Source organism: Mytilus californianus, unplaced genomic scaffold (genome assembly GCF_021869535.1).
Source record: "Mytilus californianus isolate M0D057914Y unplaced genomic scaffold, xbMytCali1.0.p SCAF_5, whole genome shotgun sequence".
NCBI lineage: Eukaryota > Metazoa > Mollusca > Bivalvia > Mytilida > Mytilidae > Mytilus > Mytilus californianus.
In genome coordinates this window covers 97,978,355-98,003,109 of record NW_026262701.1, presented here as the reverse complement: position 1 = coordinate 98,003,109, position 24,755 = coordinate 97,978,355, and the positions used below count along the sequence as shown (strand labels likewise).

The 24,755-nt window shown below is 33.5% G+C and overlaps 1 protein-coding gene across 1 annotated transcript in view; it reads right to left on the bottom strand.

Annotated features, from left to right (window-relative positions):
* LOC127702825 (uncharacterized) overlaps positions 1-24,755 on the bottom strand; it is a 53,597-nt gene that overhangs the window by 2,857 nt on the left and 25,985 nt on the right. The window contains exon 2 of the mRNA XM_052207126.1: positions 17,664-17,861. Within this exon, the coding sequence (XP_052063086.1) occupies positions 17,664-17,861 (198 nt within the window). The remainder of the gene's footprint in view (positions 1-17,663; positions 17,862-24,755) is intronic.

Genomic DNA, 24,755 nt, shown 5'->3' with positions numbered 1-24,755 from the left:
TACAGTTCCATCGTGCATTGTGGTTTATATCCTCCGCTGATTAGTGAGAAGGTACGCATATGTATATGTCCGACTTAAGATTTAATTTTTCAGAAATCGTTGTTCCGAAAAGATATTGTTCTTAAAATTAGGTGTGCCTGGCATTATTTATAGTGTCGGGAAACGAAAAAAATGCTGGACTTGGCATCATTTATAATAAAGCTTCTTGGGCCATTGAGGAGTCCCATTACTCTTTTGTTGTAGAAACACGTCTGCGAAATGGGCAGGGTCGCTTTGTCTCGTTTCTTCTTCAGCTTTTTGTATACTTCATTTGTTTGACCACAGATGCTTAAACAAAACTATTGTGACCCAGAAAGAGGACATTAAATGAATAGCCAAAATAATATCGGAAAAGTTATTTTTCCCTAAATTGCAGCGATTGTATGCGTGATTTTACTTCTTTCAGTTTCTCTTACTTGACCAAGTACCAGAATTTCCTATCACACAATTTAAGTAACCTGAAGAAAAATCATATACTCCGGAGTCAAAAGTCGGTAATATGAAAATAGTCTATTGGTAAGAACTGTCATTTAATAGCAAAAGCTTCCATAAGCAGTCGTCTGGCAATTTTGATCAAAATGGACAGTAGGTAGATTTTGACAAGTAGTACGACCATGTTTGTCTGATTACCCAATAAATCATACAAAATACGTAATGATGAGATCATACTAGATTATCTATGCTTTACACAAAACTGTTTCGTTTTTCTAATGTGGCTCAAATTATTTTTTTCTTCATTTCCAACACATACAAATTCAGTCATCGCTTTTATTTACACATTCAATTATTAAGAGGGGGCCTGGGTGGCCGGATGGTCTAAGTAGTGAACTACCTGATCACTAGCCTGTCAAAACCAATGTTGTGAGTTCGAATCCCGCACGTGGCAGGTGCGCTCGACTCCAAACTATTTGACTTAGATTGTCAGCTTTCCTACCGAAGGTCGGTCGTTTTTTCCAGGCACTCCGGCTTCCTCCACCAATAAAAACTTACCGCCACGAAATAGCACAATATTGATAAAAGTGGCGTTAAAAATCAAACATTCAATCAATCAATCAATCAATCAATTATTAAGAGATTTTCTAAGGTGGAACGGTCGTTTCTGCTGATACTGTTTGTATGTCTTACATAACTTTGTAAATATTGAGGCTGACAAATTGTTTGAATGGAAAGTACACTATACTAGTATCCCTTTTAACATCGCTAGGTCGGTATTTTCAACCTGTTCCTGAACAAACATCATGGTAGATTGACATGGTTATATGGATGATTATAATCCTAAAGTGCAAACATTCTGATTCTTGATATAAGTTTCTGTTTGAGCGCTTTGAATATTCTTTTACACACCTGATGTGCTGAGGACATTAAAAGCTTTAAAAGATATTTAATCAATACTTACCGACAAACACTCTTTAGTTATTTCGAAATTTCCATTGTGACCCAAGATGTTTTTAATAGTGCAGTTGTCAGTTTTATTTGCAGCAGGAAAATACTCAATTGCTCCATTAACTCCTTTAAATGTGACAGATAGGTCTTCGTTGCAGGCTGTAATGAAATATAATTGCCAAATAAATAACACAGACTGACTTATTGTGGAGTATATGTATCAGAATAGGATACTTTTCAAGGGATTGTGTTTTCAGCAGTGACATCCTCTAGAAAGCACTGGCAGTATCAAATAAGCTGTTAAGACGGGTTATTCTCAACATAAAGTAGTATGATTAATATCGTCATTGTTTTTATAGTCGCCGTCATGAAATTGTCGGATGACCTAAAACGTATTGTCCTTGTACGAAGTGTCCTTTTAACCCTTATCGTTTGTGACAAATTGTCGTCGTTGGTAACTAAGTAATACGATATTTGTTGCATGCAAAACAGGATATGCTTAGGCTTTCCAAACACTTCATGCTATTTGTGGTTTTATTGGTATTCCATATTGCTTAAAGTTTTAGATGCAGTTCGTTGTTTTTTCGTTGTTTCTCGTTCCTTTGAGTCATGGTATTGAATTCTGTATTCCGATACTTAATCCCGCCTATAGGCAAAGGTTGAATCAGTATCCTTGACTTAGATGTTAGTTATTTTAAATTTAATTAACATTTGTTTTTTGTAGTTATCCTGTTTCCTCGTGTCGAAGTTTTAAAAGCAGTTGCTTTAAATAATTGTCTTCACATAAAGTCCGTCCTCGTCGTCACTCGTCTGTCGTGCGTCCGGCCGTCGTCGTAAACTTAAAAAAAAAACTTTGTATCTGAACTACTGGGCCAAATGCTACCACACTCTACCTGAATTTGCATTAGGGAATCTTGTTTAAAATTATATGCGGGTATCTGACATCAACAAACATGGTCTCTGTTGCTAAAAATAGAACATAAGGGACAAAATACAGATTTTGGCTTATATCTCTGATACTAAAGCAGTAAGATCATAACGGACATGGTTAAAAAGATCAGCATTTCAAATAGATACACTCTTATTCTAGGTGCATTGTAGATGTGCCGATCACTTCTTTTATCACCATGTGTTAAAAATCATCGAAATTTAAAATCATTTGACAACTTCATATGAATAAAGCTTCAAGGAAATCATCCATTCAGAATCTTCTTTAGGGACCACTAATGTCCATTAAAGCCTTAAATCAATGGTGATCATGATTTTAAAACTACTTGCAGACTCCTAACTTTACAGGAAATTCATAGAAGAAGAAAAAGGGAAAAGAAACGTTTTTTGCCTAAATTTACTAAAGTAAATGAAGAATCTTTTCATGCTGTATACTATTTCCATTATTAGTCGTTATGTATGACCGGACAAATAGCATAAAAACATAGTTTTTACGGTATACATCATTCAAAGTAGTGTTCCAGGTGAAAAAATACCACAAAACGTCGAAATAAGCTTAACGTCATCGCGTTGTTGGCCGTAAAACGTCGATTTTTGACGTTTTTCACTATCAACTATGTCAAACCTTTTTTCAGGCCAGCTGGGAAAATAGACATTGTTTGCTATTTTTTCCGCTGGCCGGAAGAATATACACTGCCCATAAAAAATCTGGTCAAAACTTTTACCTCATTTGATCATAAAGATATAGGATTAGATTTAAAAAAAGTATTATATCATATACAGATTTTAATGGTAATATTCAATATGTATTAGGTATAGAAATTGTCCTACATTCTTAAATACTATTCATAAAATAAACGATACAAGGCAATACATTTTCCATTTGAATTGATATTGGATACACGTACCAATAGTTACTTTTCTTGCCTATTATGTTATCAGCTGATTGAGTTATTCATAAGGGTTATAACTATACTGATGATATTAAAACATTTAGCCTGGTATTTCTTGGAATTAATATCAATTCGCGTATCTACAGTTTGAAACAAAACTAAAATGTTGCTTATATATTTTCTGTATTGGCATTCTGTACAAATTTCATGAACTAGTCTTCATTTAATTTATTTCACACAGGGCCATTTTGATATGATTTTCGATAAATTCGGCTTAAAAGCTTCATGTGTGTCCTGTAAGTTTTCAACAACATATTGGCGTGTTTAAACATCTGAAGATACAGCTGGACAGCAAATCTCATAATGCTGTCGATTTTATTATTCCGGTAACGTGATTTTCAGTTTAAATAAATGACATTTTTTAGCAACGGCAATGACGCCACGAAATCGACGGCGTAAAGACATTTTATGTTTGGGTGTAACCCCCTGTTGCCATCTTTACTTGTAGCACGTTTTTTCCAGAGTGGAACAAATGCCAATAATTCACATATAATTCAAGTAATTGAGAGGAAGGTTATAACCAGACAAACTTTATGAAAAATATAATCGTCACCATACAATTATTCCTTTATAAACAACTCCGTATAGTAGATATAAACTGTACACCCACTTCCTCCTGTAGCCGTTATGGCCGGAAGTAAGAAAAGAGAACGTAAACATGTTTATTCAGTAGCGAAAGGCCGGACTATTGGTATCTTCACAAGTTGGAGTTATTGTGAAAAGAGTATATATGCATTCCCAGGCCAGGTATATAAAGGGTATAAAGACCTTAACAGTGCATTAGATTGTATGGGTGCATTTAATTACAACTGCCAAACCATCGCCATTTATGACAATATAGGTCAACAAAAATCAATTCGGTCACACGTGTAAAATATGTTCTATTGCAAAATCAGTAAAAATGACATCAACAATAACATACAAGATGATGACAGTGAATCTTCATGCTCAGAATACCATGATATACTTGACCCAGATAATGAACTTGATCTTTCAGAAACAATTGTTAAATAAATAGTTAACTTAGATTGCACACTACACAATGAAGAAATAGAAAGTGGTGAGGGTGGGTAAGAACTATCATCAAACAGAAATGAGCAAAACCTGTATAATCAATGTAAAGTTGAAGACAATGATGATATGCTCTTTGGTAGCAAATGTGCAGGCTGGGTACACTATATTTGCACAAACTTACCAGTAAACCATCTTTACAGTCTTGTCACTCGTCAACAGAAAATTCACATGTGAAAAATGCATTAAAGTTCCAAAAGATTTTATGGATAGACTAACTTTTTGTACAAGTACTCTTAAGAAAATATGTACCGAAACAGCATGCCAAACAGTAAGCGACAACAGTAATGGTATGGGGGTTAATCCTAATTTGGACAATATAAATATAATTATAGAACTAGTAGCAGCAAGATTTTAGAAATCTGTAGTACAGTCGTTTGGAAGTTTAGATAGGGAAGAACCTAATTTGAGAAATCACATGGACGAAACAATGAGAAAGCTTGACAGCATTGAATCAAAAATAACTCAAGACAAGACGAATATGTCCCAATAAATTGCAGACAATGAAACTAAACTAGGTATACTATCCGAGATAAACTCACAGATGTACAGATAAAATTGTGAATTGAGGCATTCAAAACAGCAACAAAGAAGAAAGAACACATACACTGTTAAAATCAGAACTGCATAACAACACTTCAACAGTTGACATTATATCCCCAAATTTGAATGATCTAAAATATGAAACAATTAAGATGTACAACAATGTTGAGGATCTCTGCGGTAAAACAGCAGTTCAATACATGTGTCCGGTACAAAATCGACAGATGAAGAAGGCCATGATAACTCTCATACTAAATCAAAGAGTAATGATGATGATTTGTGTATGAGTAACTCTGTCAGTCAATCTCTAAATTCAGAGCATAAGAAAGTTAAATCAGTACAATAAATAAATGAATTTGTTGAACAAAAAAGAGTTAACACTGTTAAACAAAAGATCCAAAAACATGTTTTACTTATTGGTAATTAGGTCTTTCCACCTTTCCGTGGAAAGACCTATTGGTTTTCTTCTGATTATTTTTTTTTTCTTCCGCCTAATTTTTTTCTTGCGGTGTATTTTTGTTTCAAAAGATGTCGCTTAGTTTTTTGGTTTATGATATCATACAGTCTATACGCTTTTGAAACTGACCCTGTTTAACCGAACACTTTTCTTTGTAAGAGTTATCTCCCCAAACACTGTTTTTCTTGTTATGAGATCTCCTCCGCAACCGTAAAAGAAAGCGACAAATTTATTTTTCCAAATTGCTCGTTATATCCTCAGGATGTTAGGTTTTATTTTGACCGAAGCCGTATAGAGATTCCATATGAGAGTTATTTCCCCTTTTGTATTTGATATAAGTGAAATGTATTTTTAACTGGAAAACCATAAGTGATAGAGGCCTAGGGTCTTTTGATATGAGGTCTTTGGTCCAAAAAAATGAAAATCAGGTCAAGGTCAAAGGTCAAGGTCATGTTCAAAATTTTGATTTTGGCTTGTTATCTCTTATTTTTAGAAATCATATAAGATATCGACAAAATATTTTCACACACTTGTTAGTTGCGACATGTCGTAACACGTAAATTTTAGTTGAAAGGGTACGTAGACATTTGATGCGAGTTTTCCCCTTTTTATATCTAATATTAGTCGTATGGTAATAGAACTCATTAACAATATAAAGTAGAGGCCTAGAGTCTTTTGATTTGTGGTCCTTGGTTTATGACCTTGAAATTGAGCTCAAGGTCATAGGTAAATTTAACGTTCTAGATTTTGACCTTTGCTTTTACCTCATATGTATACATGATAAAGCCAAGGGACTTTTTGCATTAGGTTGCAAGCAATGTGACATTGAAAAAGTCAACCGGAAGTGACCTTTTGTAAACCGGAAGTAGCTATTTTTTGTACTAAGTTAATGTAAAAGTATATAGAACCATATATTTTTGGAATCAGTGTCAAATAAACTATCAAACAATACCGGAAGTAACATCTTTTAAACCGGAAGTAAAAAATTATCTCCCTTATTTATATCTTTTTGTATAAAAACCATATATTTTTGGAATCAGCGTACAATAAGCTGTCATTTGACGCGGAAATTGACATTTAAAACAAAATTTTAATATTTTCATATCAAAATAGATCCTTACTGGTGGAAAGACCTTCAATTGTTCTCTGAACAATTGGTTTTTAATTCTCATTAAAATATGTTAGAGAAGCAAACTTCTTACAAAGGTATGAGGTCAAAAAACATATATGTTACACAGTTCAAAATGCTGATGTTTTAATGATATTAATTCTCTTGAAAATGTGCATGTATATGGTGTTTTTTTACACTTGTTCACAAATGATGTAAAAATCGGAAACCTGAAAAAGTATGTGATCTTGTAGAGTCATTAATTGTAAAAATCAAATCAAAATGGTCACAGGTAAAAGAAGTTATTTCCCTTGGAATACCAAGAGGAGATTCAAATGATCTAAATGAAAAAATTCACAGAGCAAATATTATTTTACAACACAAAGTACTACAATATGATTCTGTCACTGTTTGTGATAACACATCTCTTGTCATACATTGTCAACCAAAAAGAAAATTCTAAACAGATGCCTCAGTTCATCTTAGCTACGAAGGCACAAATGTATTTGTGAGCAATATGAAGTATGGTATCAAAAAAGCTTTAAATATCTCTGGTATAAGAGGAAACCAGAAAGCATTTACAAGCAAACCCCTAGGAGGTACAGCTAAACCCAACAAGACAACAAGGTATTTACATGAGAGGTTATGGCCAATTAAATAGCGACGGCCCATAAGTACAGATAAATTATTCTGATTCATTGGACAGTCCGACTGATATTAATACATTTAAAAATGTAATACTGTATGTACATGTATTGATTATTTGCAAGGGAGTAGATTTTATTATTTTATAATGACACATGAATGTGTATTCATTTTATTAGGTCTTTCCACTTTTCCGTGGAAAGACCTATTGGTTTTGTTCTGAGATTTTATCTTTTTCTTCCGCCACATTTTGTTCTTGCGTAGTATTGTGGTTTTGCAAGATGTCGCTTAGATTTTTCGCATATGATATCGAACAGTTATTGCGCTTTTGGAACTGACCCTGTTAAACCGTACACTTTACGTTGTAAGAGTTATCTCCCCGAACACTGTTTTTCTTGTGTCCACTACTCCTTCGCAACCGTAAAAGATTACGACAAATTTATTTTACCAAAGTGCTTCCTATATCTTCAAGATGATGAGTCGGTTTGCACCAAAGTTCTCCGGAGTCTCCATATGAGAGTTATTTCCCCTTATGCATTTGATATAAGTGATATGCATATAAACTCATAAACCGTAAGCCGTATAAACCTAGAGTCGCTTTATTGAAGGTCCTTGGGTCCCAACTTAGAAAAAAAGGTCAAGGTCAAAGGTCAAGGTCATGTTCTAAATTTTGACATTCACTTCAAACTGCTTTTACTCAGAAAAAAGTTAGGGGTAAAATTGAAAAAAATGGGAGAAAAATGTTAGTCGCGACATTATTTATGTCGTGAATATTTGTCGAAATAATACGCGTAGTATTTTGGGGGTTTTCATGCCACTGAAATGGAAAAATCAACAAATTGACTAATTATAGCTTCAAACTTTACAGCTCTCATGATGCGTACATGCAATTTATCTTTGTAAATCATCCAATGCCCACAACTACCTATTTAGCCCCCCCCCCCCCCCCTTCCTTTTTTTTTTAGGAATCCCTTTCTATTTTATTATCAAAATGCTAATCCTTCTTTTTTCATGAATAAATTTCTTTCTGAAATTCAAAAATCAAATCTATTCCTGCAAAATAAAATATCTGCTCCAAATCATGTACATGTATTTCTGAAAATTAATCGATACACGTTTTGTTAAAGTACTATAACACCAGCATTGTTTTTGTGTGCATGCAATGAATGAGTCGACCAGTGGTCAGCGATAGGACAATAGTTTGCCTGTAAAAAAAATCGAAAAAATATATTTTCCGTTAGCAGTATAAATCACGTGCAGTCCGCTTAACGTTCCAATCTGGATTGAGAAATTAAAATCAATTACGTAGAATTCCCTCCAAAGTTCGTAAATAGTAGTAAAATCCTAGAATCAAATGTCTAAACATGCATTAAAATGAAATCTGTGTCCCCGTAAATATGTGTACGAAAAAAGCATGCATGATCAGACTTCAATGACCTGTAAATGAAAGAAAATTACATCCGTTTGCACATTCTTTATACATAGGTGTGGTCAGAACGACGTCTCTCTCTGCAACTAAATTAAATAGACTGTCTTTCTGTGTATATCAATCAGCTTGGTGACGTCACAATCATGTCAACCATCCGGTGCAACGCCTGCTACCTAAAATAAAATAGAGGTTTCCCCCTTTTAGGGAAGAATTAATCACATAGGTTAAATACAAAAGATCCATGCAGGTCAGGTCGGGCCATTTTAAATACAAAATTGAATACAATGCACACACAATAAGATCAATAAGTAAAAAATAAGACACAAATTCCGGGAAGCACTATAAAAAAAAGAACATTTATAAAGGAAGATGCAAGGATATTTTTGAAGGCCTGTTTAAATCCTTGCATGTTCCTACAAATATCATGACTTGAATATAACTAAAATGTTGCACGGACCCGTTTTCGTGTGCTCCTAGAGCCTAGGTCTCAAGTGTTTGAACACGGGCACTAGGCTCTCAATGCCTTTTTCACGTGTTTTTAGAGGCTAGGTCTCAAGTGTTTAAAAACGGGCACTAGGCTCTCAATGTCTTTATCACGTGTTCCTAGAGGCTAGGTCTCAAGTGTTTAAACACGGGCACTAGGCTCTCAATACCTTTTTCACGTGTTCCTAGAGGCTAGGTCTCAAGCGTTTAAACACGGGCACTAGGCTCTCAATGTCTTTTTCACGTGTTCCTACAGGCTAGGTCTCGAGTGTTTAAACACGGGCACTAGGCTCTAAATGCCTTTATCACGTGTTCCTAGAGGCTAGGTCTCGAGTGTTTAAACACGGGCACTAGGCTCTCAATGCCTTTATCACGTGTTCCTAGAGGCTAGGTCACGAGTGTTTAAACACGGGCACTAGGCTCTAAATGCCTTTATCACGTGTTCCTAGAGGCTAGGTCTCAAGTGTTTAAACATGAGCACTAGGCTCTAAATGCCTTTTTCACGTGTTCCTAGAGGCTAGGTCTCGAGTGTTTAAACACGGGTTTTGGCTCTCAAGGCCTTTTGCACGTGTTCCTAGAGGCTAGGTCTCGAGTGTTTAAACACGGACACTAGGCTCTCAATGCCTTTATCACGTGTTCCTAGAGGCTAGGTCTCGAGTGTTTAAACACGGGCACTAGGCTCTCAATGCCTTTATCACGTGTTCCTAGAGGCTAGGTCTCAAGTGTTTAAACACGAGCACTAGGCTCTAAATGCCTTTTTCACGTGTTCCTAGAGGCTAGGTCTCGAGTGTTTAAACACGGGCACTAGGCTCTCAATACCTTTTTCACGTGTTCCGTGTTTAAACACGGGCACTAGACTCTCAATTCCCTTTTTGCGTTGTCCTAGTGGATCGGCCCCATGTGTTTAACCAACCAACCAAACCACCTACCAACCAACCAACCATTACATGCTTGTTGTGGTCCCTTGTGTTTAATACAGGTCCAAGATCTCATTTGTTTCGTGTTTGCTTGTTTCAAGCGACCCTATCCTACGTGTGCAATCAATCAATCAATCAATCAATCAATCAATCAATCAATCAATCCATCAATTAATCAATCAATCAATCATGTTTCGGAGGGGAAAGACCGTTAACAATTGTTTTTAAAACAATTGATTTATATTTTTCTTTTTATTTGTTGCTGTTTATTATATATAAATATATACATAATTATGTTTTATAGTCACAAAACATAAGATTTAATAGAAAATTATAGTCTGGTTTGATTCTTATTCTCAAATACTTAATATTACTTTTGACATTTAAATGTGTCTTTAGAAAGAAAAATCTGCGGATCTCCACTTGGAACATAAATGGTTATAAATGTCAAGGTATTAATAAATTCAGACATTCTGATTATGTTGACAAATTGATAGATTATGATATTTTTTGTATACAGGAAACACATCGTGATTTAGAACAAAGTCTCACTTTACCAGATTTTCCTCGTCCGGTTCATCTTATTAGACCTAAACTAGAGAATACAGGTAAAAGGTACAGTATGGAGGAATATCAGTATATGTAAGATATGTGATTAGACCGGGAGTGAATTTTTTAGAACACTCGAGTAATGATTATCTATGGCTTCATTTAGATAAAACTTTTTTTGGTCTACCAGACCATCTTTATTTATGCTTTGTATATAACCCTCCTGAAAATTCTACTTTTACAAGAAGAATTGATTATGACATTTTAGAATTAATAGAAAAAGATGTGCTAAACAATCAGGTACAATCCCTGCCGTTAGGAATTTAGTATCATACCATCATAAAATATATGAGAAGAACATAACCCGTATCATGCCAAAAACTGGTTTTAGAATAAATGTGTTTATTTCCGATGCAAAGACCCTATGAGTGAATCAATATCAATACCAAAATATGTAATCCTTAATGACCTGACAACAGTATCATAACTATATCCCTTCCGAATAAGTCTGATTATTGGTTTGGTTAGCTTTTGAGGTGAATGCCGACATTTTTGTGCTTTGTAAAGAATATTACCATAAAATATTGGATGTGAAATACCTGAACGTATAAGATGTCTGCATGTTGATTTATATTTACGAATGATGTCCTATAAAATTTTGTAAATGTTTTGACTAGTTTGTGATATCGAAAACCCTGGTGTAATAATTTTTTCAGTAATGCAGAGATTTCTTTCGTTAAAATCAAATACGTTGTTACATACACGAGCGAATCGAACAAGTTGAGATATATAAACACCATTAGATGGTGACAAGGGAACGTCACCATCTAAAAATGGATAATTAACAATAGGAAATGAAAAATCATCTCTTTAATTATAAATTTTGGTATTAAGCTTCCCGTTAAAGATATATATATTTGTTCAATGATTTAATCAACTCAATCATTCAAATCATGTTTTTCTTGTAGTCATAATTAAACTGTAATTATGCTGCCCTAATATGGGCACAGTGATTAGTCAATAAAATTATTTGTAATTCTATTTGCTCAACCATGCTTAACCAAATATATCATTTGACACGGCAGGTTTCTACGTTATTCTTTTAACTTAAAGAATGAAAATGTAGAATTTCTTTGATAATTTGATTGGCAAAGATGAAAAACGTGCCGCGGCAGTGACACTTGTCAGTAAATAAATGTACATTGAAATGACACATGGAATGGTAACGCATTTTCCTTAAGAGGGACGATACCTCCTGTGTTATGAACATGAAATGCCTATTGTTATCAAAACTCGCCAGGTAAATCGGCCGAGTGTCAATTCAACAGATCCAAAATTGGTGACCGACCAAAGGGAGATAACTCGAATGATAACTCGTTCAAGGGATGGCAGAGTGTTTCTGAGGCATAATATCCAATTGAATTGTATGCGGTAGTAAAATGTGTTGATATGACAAATATCTTTGAATTATAATTAATCATTGGCATGAGGGCACCTGTCAAGTTTCATGATCTAAAAAGTGAGAAGAAAGTATTATAGGATGTATGTCTATTTTGTTTCTTGTTTTGTTAGATCACTGTTTAATCGAAATATTATAATCGTCTAAAAATCATGGATGTTGCTAGGGAAATTGCCAATTATCACATTAAGATTAGTTTTTCAGTTTCAATTACGTTGTTTTTAGAACTATAAAGCTACACATAATTAGCTTCAAACGAAATAAAAAAAGCATGGGATAAAAAATATTTACATAAAGAGAGGGGTTTTTGACCAGTAAATTATTAGAAAAATGCTGAATTCAGGATATATGTGTGATTTTTAAGAAAGTTGACACACTTTGTAATTTTGTGTACTTAAAAACATTTTTGAATTTTGTAATTTTGTGTACTACAAAACATCCTCGAGGCATGAAAAGGGAAAATAAATCACAAAAAAATAACAAATTTTATTCATTTCAATGACAACTTGACTGTCTTTTCCTCTGTGACTAGTTTGTCATAGTTCTGAGCGGATTTGGTCAGAAAATGATAAGGAGTCCTTGCGCGGCTTTACCAAATTGTGATGTGTAATCAAATTGTGCTCGTGTGTAAACAGTGTATGGTAACGTCATGTGACCATTCCATTTCTATTCTTCGTATCCAAGTTTACCAAAACAAACCAGTCACATTTATTTTTCCTAGGTAAACCAGGCATGTTTCCATTCTTCCCGAGCTGAAAATTTGTCAATGGCAGTCGAAGTTGAGAAATGGCGGTTCCGAAAACTGAAAATCAATGGCTTGAAATTCTTTTTCAGCGATATATTAATTTTACTTCTTATGTTTTTTAAAGAATTTAAAAATTTATGACATCGTGTATACCTCTCATGAAACGTTTGGTTTCTTAAAATTTTACAAATTCACAATTTCCTACCGGGTCGTCCTTCGCGGGGAAATATTTTACTGCGCAACGACATTTATTTAATGTTTTTGTTTTGGAAATTATCTCCACTTGATTCTCGGATAATAAATCCGAGGCTTTTATAACCTGAATAATACAGTCGCTATATTCCGATTTACTACGATCACTCAATTAACTAGAGAAACGGTAGTGGATAGAAGGCGCTGAATTATTTGAGTTAGGGTTTTAGCGGACAAATCAGGGATTTGCTGTCCGGCTGAACATGCCAATACCTTCCAGAATTCAAAATGTCGGCTTCCCGCCTTAGCTACAGACAGTAAGAGGATTTTACACTTTTTGTCATACAATCAGAAATCCAAGCTCATATATTTTAAGGTGTGACACACTTCTTCAACGAAAACATTACCACAAGTTGTCATTCGTGTTCGTTGCGCGCTATCTTCAAACTGAATACACATTAATCTTAAATGCGGTCACATGGGTTTATCATTGATTGGTATTTAATGAGTGTTCTTTTAAACATTGATGTGTTGATGAAGCCTAAACAGTTATTCGTTGTCGATTTAAGATGAATGGTTCACACTCAATAAAATATGTATGCACAACATAACGGAAATTCTGTTTTTAAATAGGGGGGGGGGAATAGTATCATGTGTATGCATTTAACCATGGGTTGGGCATTTATATTCGTATTTTACCTCTCGCTATCGCTCGGGATAAAACAATCAAATATAAATGCCAAACCCATAGTTTAATGAAATCAAATCTATGGCTGCCATTAATTATTTCTCCTGACTCGGGACAGACACATAAAGGATGTGGCAGGGTTAAACATGCTTATGAGCGCTCAACACTGCCCCTCACCTGGGACAGTGGTGTTGCAGCACAACATAAGAACCAACTATAAAAATCAGTTGAAAATGGCTTAACTCATCAGATCGATACATAGCAGAAAAAAACATCTAATAATATAGAGACCAGACGTGGCAAGGTATTTATACATCCTTAACAACAAAAAAGATACAATGTACAGATCTGAGAGTACTCGCAGTTACTGACAGCCAGCTCAAAGCCAATAACAACTAATAAAAGAAATCATGTATCTTTACCAGAATATCAATCAGTACATCCAACATCCAATGGATTTAGTGTAAAGACGTCATTAACAATCAGAGAAAAACATGACCTTGTGCAATGCCAAAATATAGGTATCGACTGATTGTAGTACCGTTAAAGTGCATATGTGTATAACAATACTTTTTAGTATGGTTTTAATTTACTGATAACAAAATCGATATTTATACAAATAAGAACAATATTTAAAGATCTAATTACAGTGTTGAATTGTTAACCTTGTAGAATAAGTTTATTTAAAGGATTGATAAGTTTTCCCGGATCGTATCTAAATTTCAGGGCCAAACTTGCAAACCAAATCTTTGTATCTAGGAAATCCTTGACTTAATAATTTACCAGTAATACATAGATTACGCTTATTAAAATCCAAAACGTCACTACAAACACGGGCATAGCGAACGAGTTGGGATATATAAACACCGTACGACGGTGGCAAATGAACATCACCGTCCAAAAGAGGATAATTAACAATAGGGAAAGAAAAATCATCCCTTTTGTCGTAAATTTTTGTGTAGAGTTTCTAATGTAACACTTAAATGTCTTAATTTAGGAAAGGACAGTTATTGCTGTCAAATATTTGATTTATTTCAGATAAGTTCCTTTTGGTAAATATCGGCAGTGTATTAAGAGAATTCTTGATTATTTAAGGAAAAAATATCATCAAGATAACGGTAAGTGTTGTTGAATTTATCAATTAAATGGAATTTAGACGGGTCTTTACTGAGTTTGGCCATAAACTGTGATTCATAACAGTACAGGAACAAGTCTGCTATTAAGGGGGCACAATTGGTGCCTATAGTAATACCTACAATCTGTCGATAAACTTTATTGCCGAAACGTACATAAATGTTGTCAAGGAACTCGTTAAAAGCACATAAAGATTAACAGTAGAACACTTACTAGAGGCCGAGATGAAGCAATACGTTTTATTTTTGTATAGTTTAGGTAACAAATACATAGTGGGGAACTTCAAATGTTCAGAGAATAGCCAATTTATTCTGCCTTGACATGAAGAAATGTTGTTATTGGAAAATAAACTTCCAGCCAAAACAGTGGATATAAAATTTAAAATAATTACTAAACTGAAACGAGTCATACAGATAAAAAGCAAAATCCGATTACGTTTGTGTAGCTATATACAATATAGCCTTACCTTTTATAAGAAAATTGTGCAAAAATGATCATACTTATTTTTCAAAATTATAACAGGGCTATAGGTAGAAGTGACGACTCATTTACATATCATTTAATGATAATTCTTGGCGCCAAAATTCATATGTCTTCGAACTATTTCAGGTGTAGACAACTAATTTTCGTTTTACTAAATGTAACGGATATTTGTAAATCTGACATGTATAGCTAACAGGATGGAGCATGTTGGACACCGAAGTTGTAGAATAACTCTACATGAAGGCTTGCATTGCATATAGTTTAACTGTGTGTGTTCTGTGACACCGTACAAAGGATTAAATGTGAATAAAGTTTTGAATAAAGTTCATATATGCAGTTGACATATTTTTTAAAAGTATTTTGCTCATAACCCTCGCAAACGCCGTCAGTATATGGCAGCAGTCCCTTTGCGCCAATTGCTATTTTCAAGATGTATGATCATTTGCGCCAAATATTATTTTTCGAATGCATCAATTGCGACATTATTTTTCGAAATTTTCGGAATTCAGTTGTGCAAATTTACCTGTACATATATTTATATATTTACCGTATATAATAATCTTTACAAAAATTGTGGTAACTGAAAAAAATTATTTATGGAAAAAATGGAACTACAAATGTAGTTGAAAAACATAAACACTGCTATATGACCAAAAGGAATATTAAAATAGTCAAATTAATCGAAGGTCAACTTTGCCTGAGGGAGTTGGAACCTTACTAGTAGTTTTTTAATTATTTCTTAATTTTAGGCATATCAACAGAAATTTAATTTTTTTTTGCAATAAACCATGTCAGTAGTACGGAAGCAATGACTACTGAGTTGACGATACCCCCAGGAACTAACAGTTCATTAGCGCTAGTATCGACCCAGTGCTAGTAAATGAAAATATCATTATTAATTTTGTTCGTTCGAAGCGATTTTTTGGATTTACCTTCATTAGGACAGCTCGAAACCAAACATTTGAAAGCCAACCATACATAGAACATAAACACGCGAAGAGCTATATGGCCAAAAGGAATATTAAAATGGCCAAATTCATCTAAGTATAAGAATAAGAAGATGTGGTATGATTGCCAATGAGACAACTCTCCAAATTCATCTAAGGTCAACTTTGACTAGGGGAGGGGGAACCTTAGTTTCTTAATTATTTCTTAATTCATCAACGGAAAATTTAAGAGGAGTTTATGACAAATCATGTAAGTAGTACCGAAGCAATAACCTTAACTTAGCCAATGTAAACTGCTGGTCCTATACACGGTTTAAAAGGAGAAGTAAAGTCATTATTTTTTTAAATCAATTGGCGAAATCGTATACTTTACGCTCGTGATTAAATTCAAATATAACGGCCTAGCCCATGTGAAACTTTCCAAAAAATTATGCATGAATTATTTCTTAAGTATTATATTATATACAGATTTTAATGTTGGTAATGTTATGTATCAATTATAGAAATTGTCCTACAAACTTTATGTACTATTCATAAAATAAACGGTACAAGGCAATACATTTTCATTTGAAATGAAATTGAATACACATAGCAATCTTGTGTATCGTTACTATTGTTGACTAGTATATTATCAGATGATTGAATTATTTATACGCGTTATGATTATACTAAACAATATTAAAGCATTAAGCCTGGTATTTTGGGGGTTAATATCTACAGTTTGGAACAAAACTAAAATGTTTCTGAGATATTTACACAGGCAAAATTTGCTCATGTGAATTTCACATGAAATTCACATGAAAAATTTCACGTGAGATTCACCTCAAACGAGCTTAAACATGAAACTCAAGTGAAATTTTTCACGTGAATTTCACGTGAACTTTTCAAAAAACAAAATTGGTATTTTTCATGATCTTAATTAAATTTGAAAATTTAGATGTTATTTGAATTACTTTATTTTAAAAATTCACGTGAATTTCATGTGAAAAAAAATCATGTGATTTTCACGTGAAACTCACATGAACTGATTACACGTGAGTTTCACGTATAAGCTCGTTTGAAGTGAAATTCATGTAAATTTCACGTGAGATTCACATGAATTTAAATTCTCGTGAAATTGATGTGAGTGAAATTTCCCTGTGAACATGTATTGGTTTCTTACTGTTTTAACTTGTCTTCTTTGAATTTATTTCACACCAGTGCCATTTTGATATGATACTCGATAATTTTTTTCGTAAAATCTTAATGTTAATGTCCTTCAAAATTTTGTGTTGATGACAGAACATGTATTCACAATTTTGCTAGACTTTTACGATCTAGAGCTGGACATGCAATGTATTACAATGTATAAAGACAATCGTCTACTTTTTATTGCGGTATGTTGACGTCTGGATGTATTTTCGGTTTTGTTTTGTTTTTGCTTGGTGTTTGTCTTCTTCAAACCTAAACTTACAGTATCTATATATAGGATGATAATGCGGACCTTGTACAGGAGCTATTCTTGTTGTTGCTGCTGTTGTTAGTGTTGACATTGTTGTTAGTCTTGCTGTTTTTGTTATTGTTGCTATTGTTGATGATGTTGTTGGTGTTTCTGTTTTTGTTCCATTTATTGTTGTTCCATTTGTTGTTGGTCCATTTGTTGTTGTTTCATTTCTTGTTGTTTCCACAATTAAAATTTTGTGAATAACCTGTAGCAATAAAAAGCATAAAAAATAAAAGCTCCGAAGTTTATGAATCGCTCACCAGGCGAAAACATTTGATGATTAATTTTTTAACACCTTTTCCGAGATCGATTTTTTGCCTAGAAAACTTTTTTGTTTGTTTGTATAAAAATCGGGATAAAAATATTCAAAGCCCTTACCATCCCCATATAAAAAGTCATCAACAAGGCATTTACATGTATCACAATATCATTAAACCGTGAAACGATTTGTAAATCTGAACTTCAATGTTTAGCAATATTGCAGTTAACAATTTCTTCATATCCATTATTGTTTTAGAACATACTATATAAAAACAGTAAGAGTTTCACACAATTATCATTTAATTTAGCGTGGTATGGAAGTATCCCGCCATCTTGAATTGTAAAAAAAACATGAAAAGGTCTTTATATTTTCAATCTAGTCAGCAAATTTCGATGCAGGAATGCAATTTCATATAATAATCTTCATTTAATTGAACAAAGTTATGTGATTTTACCTTATAATTCCTTATATTTTACAAAAAAAGAATAATTTTGTCGTATTCCTTTTTTCTTTCAACTTATCGTATTAAGGAGAGGTCACCAAGAAACTAAATGGTTAAGTTATAGAAGAATCTTCAGAAAATGTTTCCTCTTCATGCTGTAACAGGAAAAATGTACAGTGACCCCATTTTTTCTCTTGGTGCATTTTGTAAGAGCTTTCTTTTATATATTTAGGCTACAGGTTGATAAAATAACTTTAAAAATTCACAGTACCAGAAAATAAAATATATGGTTCAAGTGAAATATCTTTCTAATGAGTCATAATAACAGAGCAGGTTTGTTTGAATAACATTTTTTTTACTAAAATCACTTGACGATAGACTTAATTTATGGATCTTTTTTGTGTATAACTTTTAAAAGTCGTTTTTGTGTGTGTTATCTAGGATAATTAGTCTTTAACATCTGAAAATTTTTTTACTCTGCCCTTCCAAATATTTTAATTTTTTTTTAATTTCGAAAATTCTCCCTGACAACCGATCAGACAATAGTTTTAAGTTGATTTGACAAAAGACCTAAAAGTACATTAAATGATGCTTAATAGCTAGTACATGTAGCTACATTTGTCTTTTAAAATGCAACTGTCATATAAGGATAGTACGTAATGATGCTATATGGATAATTTTATCGGTTTTCAAGAGCTAAATTGACAGCGCGTCATCCCTACAATGGCTTCCATTTTCACGATTAAAAAAATAATGTGGCGTAATGGGGAGATAATGTTTAACGAAGTAAAATCTTGACTGTACTTTTAAATTCATGACCCAAATTTTTTACAGTGTAATTCCATCCCCTTACTTTCTACTTGAGGCATAAAACAATGAAGAAATACATTGGGAAATTGTATGAAAACAATTTGCAAGTAAAACAGTAGGGACTATAAAAGTGTCCCCGAACCAAATAGGACGCCAATTTGTCATTTAAATACCTAGATTGGTTTAATTACAATGGTTTGTTTTAATAAGCAGTTTGAGTCGAGGACGCCTATATTTTCTTTCTGTGTTTGAATTATGTTTTTCTTCCTGCTCGGAATGTTTACTTTAGGTAAAGTGTGTGTTAAAACCGGAGCAAGGTCAAGTTTATCGTCATTTTTGTAATTTCTTTTTAGCTTATATCAAGGATCCCAGGGTTTCTTAGAGGTAAGAAGCAGTGTATTTTCTGTATGCTTCGCACGTTTAAAACAAGTTGCTTTCTTTAAAAAAAAGAAAAGCAATACGTTGGGTCACCAAAAAAATTGTTGTTGGATTTAAGTTGTAAATAGAAAAGTGTATACAGCTATTTGAGTTTACATTTTAACTCTCGACTATTTTATTAATTACTCGGGAGTGTGCATCATTTGTCTTCGTATTTAATATAAAAAGTCCTAATCCTATTGGAATTCCATTTTTTCTGCAAACCGGATGTCTACAGAAAATTGCACATACCAATCGCAATATTAATTTCAGCACTCAGTTTGCTTTATTATCTGGATGCATTTAATTTTTCGTTCATTTCTTCATTTTTGTTTTCTGGATGCTTTCAATTATTCTTATACTCATTATTTAAGCTGTCTGTACTCATGGTAGAGGTGGTATGGAAAAATTGAAAGTCCAACTTCCATGTGATATGTAACACTGAGGCTTGCAACTTATATGAAGTGTTCGTATTATGTACCATTGCAACAACTCTTTGAGGGGTCCGTAGGTGACCTGTTGCAAGGCAAAATTTCTGTCCCTATCCAATTTATCCTCATTTTTCAGTGGCAGTCTATATTTTCCCCGATCTTCATCCCGGACGGCCTCTATTACAGAATCTACTTATCGTATTTATTCTCAATTTTTTCTCGTCCTGAATGTCCATGAAATATTTGCCACTGGACGTTAAGCAACGAACAACCAATAAATCAATCATATGTTGAAAACAATTTTCATAAATGTATTCACTGTTAAAACATATGGGACATAATATTACATTATTAATTATTTTCTATTAATGATAAATTTATGTTTCAGTTTGAAATTAAATATATTTGACAGAAATATGGTTTTGTTTAACTGTCTTTCTGCATTACAAAATATCACGTGGTAAATGTTAAGAAATAATCAGTTTATTCTGGGATACAATATATTGCTAGTATACACAAGAATACCGCCTTGGTATACTACTCCCAGGTTTATTAACACAATGCACAATTGCACGTTGTATTAAATACTACACAGACAACGCGCACAGGGACCGTCTCAAAGCATATATTATATAATTGTGTAATCATTATACTTAATATTTAATAAACATAACGCATATGTTCCGTCAAAATGCAAATAGGTTAGAATATATAAATGATGTTAACTGCAATCTAGTTTTTACTTTTTTACTTTTCGATCTACACATGAACTTTGATTGTCAAAATATACAATGTCACGTGGTAGCCTAGCTATTCATAGAGGGACCCTATCAAAGACATGGATAAGTACTTGTATGAATGATCGAAAATTTTCGGGACGTTCCGAGAATCTTGTTCCCGAGGATATCTGAATGGCCCATAGAAGGTACCAAAATATACCAATATATAGGCGTGAACCCCTCAGGGGATTCACGCAAAAAAAGTAATCGTCGTAGCTTAGAGAGGTGAGAAACAGCACAGATAGGTGTATGCCTCGTAGCTTATCTATCTATTTGCATTATAGAATGTTGGATTTTCACCTCTGATCTGTACAAAAATACAAGAAGCAACTTGCTATTTTAATGGCACAGCAAATACGCAGAAATATTATACGCGTGTGCAAAACAAATATTAGCTATTTCAGAGATTGTTCAGTTATTATTTAGCCTGAATAAACGTATCATTTTCAACTATGGATTATGTAATCACGCTACCAGTGCTGAGAGAAAGCAGACATCAGAATTGACGGACATAGATATTTATCCCGTATTTCTTCGCTTTTGGACAAGACAAGACTTAAAGGTAAGCAAAAATTACGACAGGACTTATATGGTCAGTGAAGATCGAAATGTGATTTTCATTAGAATTCAATGCTACAATGTATCTATATGAAGTCATGATTCACGCCTAATTACAGCGAACTGAAAAAACGAATATGAATTTTACTTCTTACTTTTGGTTCAGTTTGGCCTACATAAAGGTATAGAGACAAATATGCAAATCATATTAGGGTGAAGGTTGGCGCCTGTTAAAACGTTTTAACCCACTGCATTTTTATGCACCTGTCCTAAGTCAGCAACCTGTTGTTCAGTGGTTGTCGTTTGTTGATGTGGTTCATAGGTGTTTCTCGTTTGTCGTTTTTTATATATATTAGACTGTTGGTTTTCCTGTTTGAATTGTTTTACACTAGTTATTTTGGGGCCCTTTATAGCTTGCTATTCGGTGTGGAGCTAAGGCTCCGTGTTGAAGGCTGTACTTTGACCTATAATTGTTAACTTTTTATACATTGTGACTTGGATGGAGAGTTGTCTCATTGGCACTCATACCACATCTTCTTATTTATAAATGTGGTTTCCAATGAGGTTCAAATTGACTGAAAGTATTATAACAATGAACCAAAATGCATAGTTTGAAAGTTCGCAAATTTTTTAGGGTAAATGGGCTTTAAATAGCAAATTAGGAACCACTATCGTACATATAGCTGATATAAGCTATTTGTTGAAATTTCGGTATTTCTAAAATTTGCGCAACTCATTAAACACAACAACCACAGTAAGTGCACGAACACCGTGAGACATTAACTTAAGAATATGCAAGTTTTTGAGCATTGACCCATTTAATCCATTTCAAGAAAAACACTGTGTAGCTTTTGTTCGGAACAAACATCAAAGAATAATACAAAGAGAATGTACCATTTTTCAATTTTATTCTTCATTGTTCGGAAATGATTGTATCCATGCAATTCACATCTGTTTTAAGTTAAGGAAAGTCAAATATCAACTTAAAAGTACGTATTGATTATGCTTTAGTTGGAAGAGTACCTGTATATTAAGTCAAAGCTGTTACTCACTGTTAGACATGTCATAAGATAAGACAATTTGAAGCTATAATAAAAGTTCATCTTTTGAATTGAAAAAGAAACCGAAGCTTATTTTAGCTTGCCTATATTTTCTTTTTATGAAAGCTGCGGAGGCAGTGTTCGAAAACGCGTTTAGTCAGACAATTAGAAATATACACCCCCCAAAAAAAACATTAAAAAAACGCACCATCTACATCAACTTTGTTAGAGTAAATATTCATAACTTCTTTTAAAAAAAGTGATTCTATTGAGTCAAAATTTTGACACACTATTTCTGGAGTCATAAACATGAAAAACAGAGATTCTTGAATCAACTTAACTATTAACATAAAGAAGGGTAAAACAAATGAAGATTTATTGAATTTTCATTTTTGACCTCTAAAAAAACTAATTTTTTCAACCTATCACGAAAAATATTGCCAACTTTGTAAAAACTAGAGTCACGGATATCTTTTCACCTGAAAACAACGAAAACGAGTTCTTATTCGAAACTCATTTTTAATTTTTAATGACCAATTTGAAATTGACTAATCTCGGACTTTTATTTTATGACTTTTATGGATGAAATTCTCATTGTCGCCACAAAAATTGAAAAAAACTTTGCAAACCGTAGTTTTATTTCAAGGTTAGATTAGAAATTTACAAGTGTTTTGATTTTTTGTGGGCGAAAAGAGTGGGGGGGGGGGGGGGGGGGGGGGGGGGGGCGGGGGGGGGGGGGGGGGGGGGCGGGACAAAACAACGAAAAATTGCGAAATTATATATGTGAAGAAATTATGCGTTATTTGTGTTACTTAGTATACATGGTAAAATCTCTCACCTGAAATAAAAAAAAAATTTATTTTAAATTTTATAAGCTCAACTGGACCTATAAGGCATTGTGGGCTTCCATCGTCGTTGTCGTAGTCTGTCATCGTAAAATTTTCGAAAATTGAAACTACAAGACCAATTTCAACCAAACTTGAGCTGAATGAACCTTATACTATCTAGTATGAAATTTGTGTTTTTTTTCTTCTTGTCCGTCAAGAAACATGGCTAAACATAGAACATAAAAAGAGGGTTCAACTTCGTTTTTGGCTTACATCTCTTATCAAGCAGTTAGAGCACAACTGACGGGATAAAACTGTTCAGCAGGTCACATCTATCTTCCAGTGGAATCGGACAACCCATAATGGGTTATTGTCCTTGTTTCTGTTTTGTGCGGAAATTTCGCAGTCTTTTGTTATAATCTTGAATATCATAATCGATGAAGAGAGAAACTGTAACAGCAAATATGTTCAGCAAAGTAAGATCTACGAATTGTTCAAACAGGTCCGAAATCGTCAATTCACTCCTATAGTGTTTCTTCTCTGAAACTCCTGAACCAACTTCAACCAAACTTGGGGTGAATGATCGTTAGGGTATCTAGTATGAAGTTTGTGGGTTTTTTTCTTGGTCAGGCAACACACATTATGACTGAAACCACTGGATGACTCTTAAGTTAATTGTCCTTAAATGACAATTTTTTTTACAAATGTGCGTGTTTTTGGATTCTCTCGAAAACTACAAGAGATAGGTGCAAACTGTGTGGTAAATACTAAAACAAAACGTAATAAACAGAACCACAATAATTATAGTTCAATAGAAAATACACAAAGCAGGGAATCGTTTTTAAGTATCAGCACTTCGTGTGTTTTCCTGACTGAACATCATCCGATTAACCATCAAAATGACACATGCAAACTGTCGATGGGTTTATGTCTTGACCTCATTAAAATTATAAATATAGATAAAAAAGTTAACATAGATACAATTACACAGCATGCGTAATAATATTATGTTGATTTTCTAAGTTTTGTTTGATCTCATTTCATAGATAAAAACAAATAAATCAAATACAAAAAAATTACTCATAACCTGTATAAGACGGATTGTGTCTGTCCGAAGCAATCAATGAAATCGGTCTTCTGCCTTCCCTTGACTGCTAAAAGTGAATTATTATTTCAATATTCCGGTATTATTAACGTTTGAAACAAAAGAAAACATATTTAATTTTTTTCTAAATCGTATTTAATGCCTCTTCAATGTTAGACCAAATTTGATATTAATTTGGTAAACTGTTGATGTGGTGTTTATTACGACAACTTTAATTTGAAAAATCACAAAAAGATAGAAAACATGTATGTTAAACTACCAATAAAAGCAAAGGTTTGCTACGATGAAAAAGAAAAACGAAAGCCCTTGTACATTACCCTTGACAAGTATCATAGGTGTCGGGATGTTTGATTTTGACATGTGACAGAATAGCCACAATCGTCCTGTTCTGATACAAAACATCAAACAACGATGTTGAAAATCAATGC